At 45.3% G+C, this 15,364-nt stretch overlaps 1 protein-coding gene across 1 annotated transcript in view; it reads left to right on the forward strand.

The window, feature by feature from the left end:
* The window catches only part of DNAJC27 (DnaJ heat shock protein family (Hsp40) member C27), a 57,658-nt gene extending 50,633 nt beyond the window's left edge, over positions 1-7,025 (forward strand). Inside the window, exon 8 of the mRNA XM_073624846.1 lies at positions 644-7,025. Within this exon, the coding sequence (XP_073480947.1) occupies positions 644-776 (133 nt within the window). The 3' untranslated portion in view covers positions 777-7,025. The remainder of the gene's footprint in view (positions 1-643) is intronic.
* Positions 7,026-15,364: the final 8,339 nt, after the last annotated feature.

Raw genomic sequence — 15,364 nt, forward strand, 5'->3', positions numbered from 1 at the left:
CTTCACTAAATTGTTACCTCAAGGTTGGAAGATCACAGTTGTCTATGATGTCTTTTTATGATATAGTATTAACAGTACACTTCATTGGAAACACCTGAACTCAATCATATGGAGGGCAGTCTGAATATTTTGGTCATATGCAGGGCCAGCACAAGCAATAGGCAGCTGCCTGAGGGTGCCAGAAGGGGGAGGGGGGGAGTGAAATTCAAATCCAAAGCCCAGTATGTGAACCCCGGAGCGGAGCCCAGTGTTCGGAACGAGTTCCGACATTTGGCTCCAGTGATTTGCCGGTGTGGACACCAGTGACACCAAAATGCATCTTTGCCTATGGGCATATGGTAGGTGTGATGGTCAAGTGTCAGCCATATAGTAAATCTATATTTTGGAGAATGCAAAAAGACTGGGCAGAAATACTTAGAATTTTAAGGTGGGCAGTAAAATAGCCAGAAACTGTGGCAGGTAGAGCTCATCACTGGGATCCTCAATATGAGAGGCCATGGTGTTGAATCCACCGGTACCTGAAAGTATATCGCCTTGAGTGCATGGGCATTCCATTAGCGGCTTTACATTCCTTTGTTTTGTTATTTCTTGTAAAAAAGTTAAAGCTTTTATGGGGCTATGAATATATATATATTTTTTGCAGGGATGAAGTGAATAAAGCATATCGCAAGCTGGCTGTGCTCCTTCACCCGGACAAGTGTGTGGCACCAGGAAGCGAAGACGCCTTTAAGGCCCTCGTGAACGCTCGCACGGCTCTTCTGAAGAACATAAAGTAAAGCCAAGTTCCTATTTCTGCCCCCAGAGGCACCGATGTCAAAGAACAGTCATCTCAAGGCTCCTCCCCTTGGGGATCATCCCCTCCTAGATGATTGTACCCCAGGGGACGCCCTCACCTTGTGAACTATACACACTGGCTGGTTTTCTTACACCTTTTATGGCATGCAGACACGATCTAGACTTCCCTCTATTAACACTCGCCAAGTGTGTGGATTATGCACATGTGGGGGGGGGGAGGGGGGTCTGCCTCCCTTCATTTCATTTAATGTGATTGAAGCACAAGCATTGGGTAATTTATTTTTTTTATGGGGTTTTTTTTTTTTTTTGCTTTTGTTGTCTCTTTCTGTGAGTAATGGAGAAGTGTATTTGCCAAATAGAAGCCATTTTGGGTTTAAATATGTCCGTAAAGGTTTTGCGTTAAGCAGGTCATGTTTGAGCGAGTGGTTTTTGATCAACTTCAGCTGGATTTCTTTTCTCGCTACTCACTCAAAGGTCTTTGCCAGTTCTAAGTCTGAGGTCAGGACTCCACAGTGTACGTGGACAGGATAATACACAATTAATATTCCCGTGGCACTTCCAGGTAATTTGTCTCACACAGCAGGCAGTGGGCAGCTACAGCTCTCGTCCTGGTGGTAATGCTTGGAAGTGGCATGGGAGTGCTGATAGCCTGAGTGAGACAGGGAGATGCTGTAGCTTCCACCAAAATTAGTATGCATGTCTGTCAGAGGAAGACACACCTGTCAACAATGCACTATTTGGTGGAGGTACTTTTGGGTGCCGACAATGGTGAGGCACTATACCGTTTGGTTTAAAGCAGGGGTCTCCAAACTTTCTAAACACAGGGCCAGTTTAGACCTTGGTGGGGAACCAGACTGTAGCCAGTGGGAGTAGAAGATGTCCATGTGTCAGTGCAAGTAAACCATGCCACATCTTTGGTGTCATTGGGAGGAATAGTGTCCCTTTGTTGGTGTCCTTAGGAGAAATAGTGTCATTTGGGGGAAATAGTGCCCCATTGTTGTTGTCATTGGTAGGAATAATGCCCTATTGTTGTTATTGGAAGGAATAGTACCCCATAGTTGGTGTCAGTGGCAGGAATAGTGGTGCAATTGCAAGGAATATTGTCCCATCGTTGTCATTGAGAAGAATGGTGCCCCATCGTTGGTGTCAGGGGGAAGGGTTGTTCCCCATCATTGGTGTTAATCGGAGGATAGTGACCAATGTTTGGTGTCAATAAAAGGACTAGTTCCCCACCATTTGGAGAAATAGTGCCCCATTTTTGGTGTAATTGGTAGGAATAATGCCCTATTGTTGGTATCATTGGCAGGAATAGTGCCCCATCATTGGCGTCAGTGGCATGAATAGTGGTGTCATTGAGAGGAATGGTGCCCCATCGTTGGTTTCATTGAGAGGAATGGTGCCCCATCATTGGTGTCATTGAGAGGAATGGTGCCCCATCGCTGGTGTCAGTGGGAAGGCTTGTTCCCTATCATTGGTGTTAGTGGGAGGATAGTGACCCATGTTTGGTGTCCAAGGAAGGAATAGTGCCCCATTGTTGGTTTCATTGAAAGAAGTAGTGCCCCATTGTTGGTGTCAGTGGGAAGAATTGTTCCCTATCAATGGTGTCATTGGGAGGAATAGTAACTTATTGTTTGTGCCAGTGGATGTAATAATGCCTCAAGGGAAGGATAAAGTCTTGCAAAGGGCCACATCTGGAGACCACTGTCTTAAAGCAATGTAATGTTGTCAGAATTAAATGCATAAAGAGGATCAACAAATAATTAGTAGGTAAATGCAAAAGCTTTAAAATATAACGTTTATAGGAAAGGTTGTTAAATCTTAAGTATGCACATACTCCTTTTCATTTTTGAGTAGATATCCACTTTAAAGAAAAGGTGCATGGTTTTAAGGACAGAGAAGACAACTGGTTTTACAAGAGGCACAAAATAGGCCTTCTACCTCTCCAGGGACAGGGTTGGAGACCTTCGAGACCTATCTGCTACTTGTGTGGATAGAAACACTGGGTTTCCTGGCACTCAGTAGAACTGAACAAGCGGTTTGGAGAAGTTATGAAATGTCTTCAACATTACAGAAAAAGTCCAGTAGAATGTGACCGAGTACTACTAACTTTGAGGTTTAAAGAACACCTGTAACAAGAAAAATACAGATGTTCAAGTCTTCAACCAAAAAACTCACATTTCACTTTCAGAAGCTTTGACTTTTTAATCATCATTGGACAAGGGAGTAAGGGTCTTAAAGAAAACTTTTTGGTAGAGTAGGGGCAGTTTTTTTTTTTTTTTTTTTTTTTTTTTTTTTGTGATATGGGCCTTCCTGGAGAGATTGAGACCATAAAAACCTGACGACTCTTCCCTACCCAAAATGAGAACGTTTGGGCTGGAATTGGTCTTTAACAGTAAGAAAAAAACAAAAAACTTTCAACCAGAAAGGAGAATTCATTGACAAAATAAACCTTCAGCTTACAGATGGCACCAGAGTGTGCTGCTGTTCAATACTGTAATTGTCATATACAATCAAAGTAGTAAAATATAATATAAAAGAAGCATTTTTATTAACTGTGTACCAAAAAACTCAATATATAAATATAAAAATGATCTTCTGTCATGAGATCGGCTTCTGTAGAACAGACAGCTCTGTACACTGGGTGAAAGTTGGCCGATTCCTGCTGATTTAGAGCAATTTTTCGGCCCTTGTGTACAAGGCTTTACTCAAAACCTGAACAGAAGACAAGGGAGTAGAGCAGACTGTGGAATACTAAAATGGGGCAAAAAAAATCCAAGACGGGTAGAGATGAATACCCTATAACAATGCCTGAATGAGTGGTGCCTGTTATTAGTGGATCTATGCTTTTTGTAGACATTGATGAAAGTCAGGTTTGACCTGTCTGGTAAGCAATTATCTGAGATGGTAATGGAATATCCATAATGAAAATTAGGAGCGTGCTAAATGAATGGGAAGCAGATTTGCCATTTTTTTATGGGACTATATGAATATTTATTTAATTGCATTTTAGATGTAGGCCAAGGGTCTTGAATTAAAATTTACAGAGGACCACTTGGTAAAATTTTCGCAGCCCCCTTTTACATCACAGCCCCCCCTGTACAACTTTGTTTTCAGCCTACCCTTCACATCAGTCCCCCTCTTTACATTAGTGTCCTTAGCCCCCCTTCACATCACAGTCCCACCTGTACATCACAGCCCCCCCCCCCCCCTCCGTACATCAGTGTCTTCAGCCTACCCTTCATATATTAGCACCCTCTTTACATCACTGTCCACAACCCCCCCCCCCCCCTAATATAACAGCCCCCCCTTTACATCCCTCCTTTACATAACAGTCCCCCTTTAAAGCACTCCAACAGTGCCCTCAGTCCCCCCCCTTTTTTTTTTTAATCAAAAATAAAGTTTATTGAGCATGAGAGTCAATACAGGTTGTTACATTCAAGATGCGAGGTGCAACAGGCACCAAACGTAAAATAACAGGATTTTTAAATCGTCTGACATGTCGTACTAACTGTGGGGATAGTTCTAGACATTGTTATTTACAATGGGAGCATGAGTTCACATAATCATGGCAGATGTGAGTGGTGGTGATGCTTGCTAAGCAGCCCTGCTGACAGGGTTAGAGAAACAGTTGGCATTAGTCGGTGCAGGAGTCATCCACCCATCTGTCCCAGATTTTATTAAACTTGCCGGGGCATCCCCGGTGGGAATACAGGACTTTTTTAGGGGAGGGTGAGATTCACAGCCCTTTTCCATTGCTGGATGATAGGGGAAGCTGGTCTCCACCATAATTGGGCTATCTGCATTCTGGCATTAAACAGAGTTTCCTGTAAAAATATTGTCCGGTACTTCTCCTCCTCTGGGATGGGTAAGAGGCCTAGTAGGCATTGGCTTGGGCATAATGAAAAGGGGGAACCCATGCAATCATGGAGGAATTTGACAATTTGTGACCAGTTTTGCTGGATGGGTGGACAGGACCATATTAGGTGGTAAAAGGTGCTGTCATTGTCACCGCACCTGGACAGGTTGGGTCGACGTCTGGTTTGTACCTGGATGGACAGGAAGGAGTAAGGTAAGATCGATGGAGGATATATAGGTGGGTGAGTCGATCTGATAATTTAGGAGACCTCTTTATTTACAGGCCTCTTCACAGTCCCCCCTTTACATCACAGTCCCCCCTGTACATCATTGTCTTCAGACCAGACTACCCTTTACATCATAGTGCCCTCTTTACATCACTGTCCTCAGCTCCCCTTTCAAATCACAGCCCCCTCCCCCTTTACATCACAGTCCCACTTCACTTTACATCACAGCCACCCCTTTAAAGCCGTCCAACCGTGTCCTCAATTCCCCTTCACATTATAGTACACCCTTTACACATTGCAGTGCCCCCTTTACACATTGCAGTGCCCCCTTTACACATTGCAGTGCCCCCTTTACACCTTGCCTTGCCCCTTTTACACCTCGCCGTGCCCCTTTTACACCTTGCCTGACCCCTTTTACACCTTTCCTTGCCCCTTTTACACATCACAGTGCCCCTTGCAGGCATAGCCCCCTTCTCCTCTTTTACATCACAGTGCCCCTTTCCTTTGCAGCCTCCCCTGCACAGTCCTTCCAAGGCAGAGGCACATAGCATCTATGTGTTCTCTCTCAGGTCTCCCGTTATACTCAGCTCAGGCGGGGATGGGAGGTGCTGCAGATCAGGGCAGAGAGCAGGAGCTATCCAACTTATTAGGTTAACAAGCGGGCGAATACTGACTTATTAATATGAAATGACTCCTGCTCTCTGTTACGATCTGCAGAACCTCCCACCCCAGCCTGCTATGAGTATGATGGCAGGGCCCCAAGGGAGAACGCCCAGGCTGAAAAGTAGCACAGCTGCGATTCGGATAGGACTGTTGCTCGGTCTGGGTCTGGACCGTGGTCCGCCATTTAGTGAACCCTGAGGTAGACGTTTTGTCTTATGCTTTCCTGGATTGCATGTCTACCAGAAAGCGTTACTCCAGCAAAACAGTTTATTTTTATAGTTTTGTGCAAAGTGGGTACAGGTTCGATGCTGTGACGAGATTATAGTCCTGTGTGTATCCTTAATACTTGTTCACTGGGCAGGAAGTGTGGGGAACGCCTTCAGCGGGGGGACAATTACAGGCTAATAAGGATTCATCACTTCCCTGCTGTATCCTATTAAAGTTTGCTCTTTTACACCCTTTCCGTCTGCAGTCCCTATATTATTGTTCCTCAGCACAATACCAAGGGCCAGGAACACTGTACATTAATAAAGGTGCACCCTTTGAGAGCCAACAGCAGACACTGTGCCCGGTGCTACCTCTCAAACTCTGCTGTCACTGGCAATTAGTTGTCTATCATTAGTGACATAGTGATCAGGCTGAAGGATTCATTGATAAAATAAACCTTCAACCTACAGATGGCACTGCCATGTGCCTCTGTTTAATACTGTAATTGTCAGATACAATCAAAGTATTAAAATATAAGAGAAGAGTTATTAAACGTGTACCAAAAAGCTTGCTAGATATAGATATGTATATATATATATATATATATGTGTGTGTGTGTATTAAATATAAAAATTATTTAGGAAGGCAAATTAGTCAAATATTTATTGTCAAGCTGACACCTGAGGCTGCTAAATTCGCCAGGCCATCTAGGCATCAATGACCACGGGTCAAGATAGGGGTTAGACCTCTCCTCCCCAACCACAAGTGGAATGTACTGTAAATGAGTGAAACAAACCATTTTTAATAATAACATTTAAGGTATTTTAGATATTTCCATCTTTTAGGACTGAGTAACCAGCAATCATAAGGCACGGACTCTGTAAGGAAACTGTTTGACCTTTTTTGTGACTTGCAAATGGTGAAATGCTTATACTCCATTTACTGGCGTTCCATATCATTGGTGTCAAGCAGAAATGAACTTCAGTTTCGGCCTGTTATTAAGTAAGCACTACTTTGAACCATTTATGTAGTGCCATGTGCTCCAAAATCAGTCCTTTCAGTTACAAATCCTGTTTAATTTACACAGCTGTGAGACTCCCTTCACACTTGTAAGACTTGTCATGGGACTTTGTACACATCAAGTCGCAGCCCATGTGTTTCAATGGAAGCCGTTTGAATCTATGTGACTTAAAGTAGGTCCCTGCACTACTTTGCGACCCTTCATGGAACTTGGGTGCCATAGACTGCGATGTAAACTCTCGATAGATGCATGAAAATTGCATTTTAATGGTATCAATGCGACAGTTGTGCAGCAGTCGAAGTCAACAGCCAAAGTCGCACCCATCTAAAGTTTCAATGGAAATCGTGAGGCTTTGGAGTCACAAGTGTGAATGGAGCCTGAATAAGAAACCCACCAAGGAGAGATCGATGAAGCGTTTTTTTTTTTTTTTGATCGTTTTAAATATGGTTTTATCTTTAAATATTGTTTATTTTGTACTGTTACTTTGTATATGTTGTGTTTTGTGTTTTTAATTGGCATAAAATATTTACCTTTCAGTGAAGACTCACATCTTGTTTTTTGTTAATACTCACAATTATACAGGATTTATATGGGGCCAACAGTTTGCATAGCGCTTTTCAAAATGGAGGAAGACAGTACAGTTACAATACAATTCAATGCAAGAGGAATCAGAGGTCCATGCTCCGTTAGAGCTTACAATCTAAAAAAAAAAGGTCAAGTGAGATGCAAAAGGTAATAACTTTAGGGGATATTAATGGAGAAAGTAAAAGTGAAGTTTATTATTTAGAGGTAGGATAGGTCTCTCTGAAAAGATTGTTTTTTTTAGGGATCGCATAAAGGGGAATAGAGTAGAAGATAGTCTGACAGTTTGAGGTAAAGAGTTTCAGAGGATGAGAGAGGTTCTGGAGGTGAGCATGGGAAAAAGTGAAGAATAATGAGGTAAGGATTACTGTGTAATGAATGCCTTGGCGATCCATTGATCTGCCCACAAATCTGACCTTGTTATTTATTCACCAGTTATCCTCACAAAAACTTTGTGTTTAATATTTAGTAATGTTTACATTGTTTTTTATTTTGTAAACAAATACACATGAATGCTACAATGGGGCGCACAAAAGTGTGAATGTTGCCCCAACTCCTGGCACTATATCTTGAAATCTCTGCTAAATTCCCAGCTCTGTACACCTGCTGTCCTTAATGAGTTCCCAGATTTGTACACCTGCTGTGCCCATTATGAGGGGTTCCCACCATGCCTGTGCCATGTTCCCAAATCTGTACACCTGCTGTGCCCATTATATGGGGTTCCCATCATCCCTGTGCTGAGTTCCTGAGTCTGTACACCTGATGTGCCCCTTATGAGGGGTTCCTATCATCCATGTGCTGAGTTCCTGGCTCTGGACATCTGCTGTGTCCTATATGAGGGGTTCCCACCATCCCTGAGCTGACTTTCAAGGTCTGTATATCTGCTTTGCCCATTCTGAGTGGTTCCCACCATCCTTACACTGAAGGTCTGTACACCTGCTGTTCCCATTATGAGGGGTTTCCACCATCCCTGTGCTGAGTTCCTGGGTCCGTACACCTGCTGTGCCCATTATGAGGGGTTCCCATCATCCCTGTGCTGAATTTCTAGGTCTGTACACCTGCTATGCCCATTATGAGGGGTTCCCATCATCCTTGTGCTGAGTTCCTTGGTCTGTACATCTGCTGTGTGCCCCTTATGAGGGGTTCCCACCATCCCTGAGCTGACTTTCCAGGTCTATATATCTGCTCTGCTCTTTCTGAGGGTTTCCCACCATCCTTACACTAAAGATCTGTACACCTGCTGTGCCCATTATGAGGGGTTTCCACCATTCCTTTGCTGAGTTACCAGATCTGTACACCTGCTGTGCCCATTTTCAGGGGTTCCCAACATCCCTAGCACTGAGTTCCTGGGTCTGTACACCCATAGTGTCCATTATGAGGGGTTCCCACCATCCATGTGCTGGGTTCCCGGGTCTGTACCCATGCTGTGCCCACGATGAGGGGTTCCCATCATCCCTGTGCTGAGTTCCAGGGTCCATACACCTGCTGTGCCCATTATGTGGGGTTCTCACCATCCCTGAGCTGAATTTCCAGGTCTGTATACCTGCTGTGCCCATTCTAAGCAGTTCCCACCATCCTTGTGCTGAAGCTCTGTACACCTGCTGTGCCCATTATGAGGGGTTCCCACCATCCCTGTGCTGAGTTCCCAGGTCTGTACACATGCTGTGCCCATTATAAGGGGTTCCCACCATTCTCTTCCTTCATTATGAATGGGTTGCCAAGGCTCTGCAACAGATGATAAAATGCACATGAACCTTTTTACGCAATGCCACACACCACAATGCACAGTATATAGGCAGTGCTGCGGTGCATTGTAATGTGCACTCTTTTGTACAATGTAGGGATCTGATGTGATGGGGGACTCTGTGGTGATGAAGGGACTTAAGTGTAGGGGGCCTCTGTCCTGTTAGGGGATCTCATGTATGGGAGGGCTCTTATATTTAAGAGGGGCTCTGGGGACCCCTGATATAAGTGGGTTCTTTGATGTAATAGGGAGACCTTTGAGGTGATGGTGGGGGGGGGCTGATGTGATGAGAGACCTTGGGGGGGGCTATGACATGATAAAGCAGGGGTGTTCTAAGGGTCAGCTGGCCAGTGGTCAAGTGCTCCCTCTCTTCCTTTACTCGAGCAGGACTTGGACACCAAGAAGATCTTTCAATCGATTGGGTAATCAAGACACCATACACCGTGGGCCACATCAGCATTAGGGCCAGTTGTATCTGTAAATTTCAACCCCCCCCCCCCTTACATCAGATGTCAGGAGCCCCTCCCACCATCAGAAGTCAAGAGTCTGCCATCCTCCCTTAAGCTGGCCATACACCATACAATTTTCCTGTTCAATTTTCTTTAGATTTACCTTCAACTATGTAGTACAAGGGCCTGCCTGATTGCATCCAAATTGAAAGTGTTTAGGTTTGACCTCCTATTATATGGTTTTGGTAAATCTAAAGGAAAGTTGAACAGGAAAATTGAATAGTGTATGGCCAGCCTTAGATCACAGTGCACTCCCCTTACCTTGTGCTTCTGCTGGGAAGAAGCTGGGGGCAGAGCTGGGAAGCCAAGAGTGCAGAGTCTGGAGGAGGACCAGAGGAGGGCTGGAATCAGCTGCCGGAGTCTGCTGAAGACCAGGGGAGGTGGAAACTAGGGGGTGCTGAGGCTGCAAAGAGACTCACAGGATCTGTAGAAGTTCTGTCCTCCTCTCTGCTGACTGCTAAAACCAGGGGGGGGGGGGGGGGGGGCGTCTGGGTTGAGGCTACACAGAGAGGTGTAAGATCTGTCAGAAAGGTTCTGTCCTCCCCTTTGCCGCTAACTGCTGCGACAAGATGGGGCAGAGACAAGGGGGGTTCTGCAGCTGTAGGAGAGAGGTGCGAGGGCAACATAAAATGACCTGTGGGGCCTGAATCGACCCACGGGCCTTGTGTTTGACACGTGTAATAGAGGGACCTTTGCTGTGAAGAAGGGATAGTTATGTGAAGGGGACCTCTGAAATTTTAGGGGATGGGTGCCAATGGTGTTAAGGTGGACTCTGATGTGATGGGGGACCTCTGGTATGATAGGGGGAATCACTGATGTGAGGGGGGACCTCTGATGTGATGGTGGGGTTCTGATGGGAGACCTTTGATGTGATGGGGGACCTCTGGTGTGAAAGAGGGAACTTTGATATGAAGAGGGGGGCCTATGATGTGATTATTAGGGACCTCTGATGTTAAGGAGGGATATCTGATTAGATGGGGGAGGGGGCTCTAATGTGAAGGGAGACTTCTGATGTGATGGAGGGACCTCTGATGTCAAAGAGGGAACTTTGATATGAAGGGGGACCTCTAATGTGATGGGGGAACCTCTGATGTGATGGGGGGGGGGACCTCTGCTGTGATGGGGGGGGGGGGGGGCTCTAAAGTAAAAGAGGGAACTTTGATATGAAGGGGGAGCTCTAATTTGATGATGGGGGACCCATGATGTGATAATTAGGGACCTTGGATGTTGAGGAGGGACCTCTGATATGATTGGTTGACTTCTGATGTGATGGGGGGCTCTGATGTGAAGGGAGACCTCTGATGTGATGGGGGGACTTCTGATGTAAAGAGGAGGACCTCTGAAGTGATGGGAGGCCTCTGATGTGAAAGGGGGATCTCTGATCTGATGGGAGACCTGATGATCTGATGTAAAGAGGAGGACCTCTGATGTTGTAGTGGGGCTCTGATTTGATGGGTGACTTCTGATGTGAAATGGGGGGCCTTCTGATGTGATGGGAGACCTCTGATGTGATGGGTGACCTCTAATGTTAAAGGGGGATGTCTGATATGAAGGAGGGACCTCTGATATGAATGGGAGACCTTTGATGTAAAGGGTGGACTCTGATGTGAAGTGTGTGTGTGGGTGGGGGGGGAACCTCTAATGTGTTGTGGGGCTCTGATGTGAAGTTAATTACCTGAAGGTGTATGTAACTATAAACGCAAGGTGCATTCACGTTGAACTGGATGGACTGGTATCTTTATTCTAGCTTATCAACTATGTAATTATGTTACCATGTAACAAACAACCACATTAGTTACATTGTTACATAATAGTAAGCATTCCGTATGCTGCCATAGATAACAACCAGGAAAGTAAAATAATAGTAACTACTTGATACTATTTTCTAGTTTCCTGGTGCTAACATGGCAGCATATTGGTAAGCATTCCATTTACTACCCTGATTAGGCACCAAGAAAATAAAATATTGGTAAGTATATAATACAATTTTTCTGGTATTGACATGCCAACTTACAGTGCCTTGCAAAAGTATTCAAGTATTTTTCATGTTTTGTTTCCTCACAGCCTGGAAATAAAGCAGTGTTCTGCCCAAAAAAATAAAAATTTAAAAGCCAGCAGCTACACATACTGCAGCTGCTGGCTTTTAACAATAGGACACTTACCTGTCCTGGAGTCCCGCGATGTCAGCACCACAGCTGATGTAACCATCAGCTGTTGGTTGCTGCCGCCGCCATTGCGGGCAAGGGAACCCGGCAGCGTAGCCTTGCGGCTTCACGCCGGGAACCCTACTGCGCATGCACGAGGCCCCGCTCCTCTCTCCTACTGGCCCGGCGATAGGTAGAGGAGGAGGAGGGAGCCCCGCGGTGATGTCACGGGCCGCGGCCCGGACTCTCGGAAGTGGGAACAGGATACCTGTCAAAGACAGGTATCCTGTCCCCCTTCCCCCCCGAAAGGTGCCAACTGTGGCACCGGAGGGGGAGAGGAGACAAACGAGTGGAAGTTCCACTTTTAGGTGGAACTCCACTTTAACATGGATTGTTTGAGGATTTGCATCATTTAATTTACAGAACATGCCCACAACTTTGTAGATTTTTTTTTTTTTTTTTATTGTGAAGCAAACAACAAATAGGACAAAATAACAGAAAAAGTCAATGTGCATAACTATTCACCCCCCTAAAGTCAATACTTTGTAGAGCCAACTTTTGCGGCTATCACAGCTCCAAGTCTCTTTTGAGAAGTCTCTATGAGCTTGCCACATCTTACCACTGGGATTTTTACCCATTCCTCCTCCTCCTCCAAAACTGCTCCAGCTCCTTCAAGCTGGATGGTTTGCGCTTGTAAACAGCAATCTTTAAGTCTGACCACAGACTTTCTATTGGATTGAGGTCTGCTCTTTGACTAGGCCATTCCAACACATTTACATGTTTCCCCCTTAAATCACTCAAGTGTTGCTTTAGCAGTGTGTTTGGGGTCATTGTCCTGCTGGAAGGTGAACCTCCGTCCTAGCCTCAAATCACACACAGAGTGGTACAGGTTTTGCTCAAGAATATCCCTGTATTTAGCACCATCCATCTTTCCCTCAACCCTGACCAGTTTCCCAGTCCCGACTGCTAAAAAACATCCCCACAGCATGATGCTGCCACCACCATGTTGCACTGGGGATGGTGTTCTTTGGGTGATGTATTGGGTTTGCGCCAGACATAGCGTTTTCTTTGATTGCCAAAAAGTTTAATTTTAGTCTCCTCAGACCAGAGCACCTTCCTCCATACATTTTGGGAGTCTCCCACATGCCTTTTTACAAACTCAAAACGTGCCATTTTGTTTTTTGCTGAAAGTAATGGCTTTCTTCTGGCCACTCTGCCATAAAGCCCAACTCTATGGAGCGTACGGCTTATTGTTGTCCTATGTACAGATACTCCAGTCTCTGCTGTGGAACTCTGCAGCTCCTCCAGGGTTACCTTAGGTCTCTGTGCTGCCTCTCTGATTAATGCCCTCCTTGCCCGGTCCGTGAGTTTTGGTGTGCGGCCGTCTCTTGGCAGGTTTGGTGTTGTGCCATGTTCTTTTCATTTGGATATGATAGATTTGATGGTGCTCCTAGGGATAATCAAAGATTTGGATATGTTTTTATAATCTAACCCTGACTTGTACTTCTCAACAACATTGTCCCTTACTTGTTTGGAGAATTCCTTGGTTTTCATGGCAGTGTTTGGTTAGTAGTGCCTCTTGCCGCGTACATACGAGCAGTTTTACCGTCGGAATAAACTCTGAAGGTTTCTCCGACGGAATTCTGCTCAAGCTGTCTTGCATACACACACACGGTCACACCAAAGTCCGACCGTCAAGAACGCGGTGACGTACAACACATACGTTGACACTAGAAAAAGGAAGTTCAATAGCCAGTGCGCCACCCTTTGGGCTCCTTCTGCTAACCTCGTCAGAACAGCGTACAGACGAGCGGTTTTTCCAATAGTAATTAGTTCCGTAGGAAAAATATAGAACATGTTCTCTATCTAAGTCCGTCTGAATTTTCGATGGAAAAAGTCCGATGGGGCATACACACGGTCGGAATATACGATGAAAAGCTCCCATCAGACTTTTTCTGACGGAAATTCCGCACGTGTGTATGCGGCATTAGATTGCACACAGGTGGACATCAATTCACAAATTATGTGACTTCTGAAGGTAATTGTTGCAGAAGAGCTTTTTATGGGCTTCATAACAAAGGGGGTGAATACATACGCACATGCCAATTATCATTTTTTTTATTTCTGAAAAATAGTTTTATGTATATATTTTTCTAATTGTTCTTCACCATCTTAGACTATTGTGTTCTGACCCATCACATATAATTCAGATAAAAAAAAAAAACTTTGAACTAAAGGCTGTAATGTAACAAAATAGGTAAAAAGCCAAGGGGGGTGAATACTTTTGCAAGGCACTGTACTTCCGTACGCTGCTATTGATAAGAATCTCACTGAAACAACCGCATGGTTGTACCAGAAAAGCAGCAGCCCAAGCCCCCAAGGGGTTCCACCATCCACCATTGGGCTCAGCATTCCATATGTTGCCATGAATAGGAACCAGGTAAGGTAAATTATGGCAAGCATTTAATAGGTTTATTGGTGCCTACATGGCATCATTCTGGAAAGGTTCCATACATTGTCATAGATTAGAACCAGGAAAGGAAAATTACTACAAAAATTTGATACAATTTCCTGGTTTCCGCATAGCAGCCTACTAGTAGGCTTTTCTTATGTTCCCATGGATAAGAACCTGGAAAGGACCTCTGATGTCATGGGGAGACCTCTGAGGTGATTGGGGGACTCTGATATGAAGGGGGAACAGTGATGTTTGGAGAGACCTCTTTTATGAAGGTAAAACCGTGATGTAATGGAAGGGACATGATAGGGGGACCTCTGATGTGAAGGGACTTTTATGCGAAGGCGACCTCTGAAGTTATGGGGGGCCACTGAAATGTTTGGGGGCTCTGATAGAAGGGGTGCCAATGGTATGAAGGAGGACTCTGGTGTGATGGGGGGCCCTCTGATGTGATGGGAGACCTCTGATGTGATGGGAGGACCTCTGATGTGGTGTGAGATCTCTGATGTGATTAGGAGACCTCTGATGTGATGGGGGACCTCTGATTATCAGGGGACCACTGATGTAATGGGGGCCCTTTGATGTTATGAGAGCTTTAATATGATGGGAGGACCTCTAATGTGTTGGGGAGACCCCTGATGTGATGGGGGGGGTGGGCCCTGGTGTAATGTGAGATCTCTGATGTGATTAGAAGACCCCTGATGTGATGGTGGGGCTCTGATGTGATGGGGGACCTCTGACATGATAGCGGAACCACTGGGGAGACCTATGATGCGATTGGGGGGGATCTCTGATGTGATGGGGATCTCTGATGTGATGGGGGGACCTCTGATGTGATTGGGGGGGGGGACCTCTGATTTGATGAGAGATCCCTGATGTGATTGGGAGACCTCTGATGTGATGGTGGGGCTCTGATGTGATGGTGGGGCTCTGATGTGATGGGGGGACATCTGATGTGATGGGGACATCTGATATGATAGGGGGACCACTAATGTAATGGGGGGGGCTCTGATATGAGAGCTCTGATGTGATGGGAGGACTTCGGATATGATAGGGGGACCACTAATGTGATGGGGGGGACCTCCGATGTGAGACCTCTAATGTGATGAGGGGACCACTGATGCGATAGTTGATCTTTGGTGTGCAGGGGGAACTTTAATGT

The sequence above is a fragment of the Aquarana catesbeiana genome, linkage group LG04 (genome assembly GCF_042186555.1).
Source record: "Aquarana catesbeiana isolate 2022-GZ linkage group LG04, ASM4218655v1, whole genome shotgun sequence".
Taxonomy (NCBI): domain Eukaryota; kingdom Metazoa; phylum Chordata; class Amphibia; order Anura; family Ranidae; genus Aquarana; species Aquarana catesbeiana.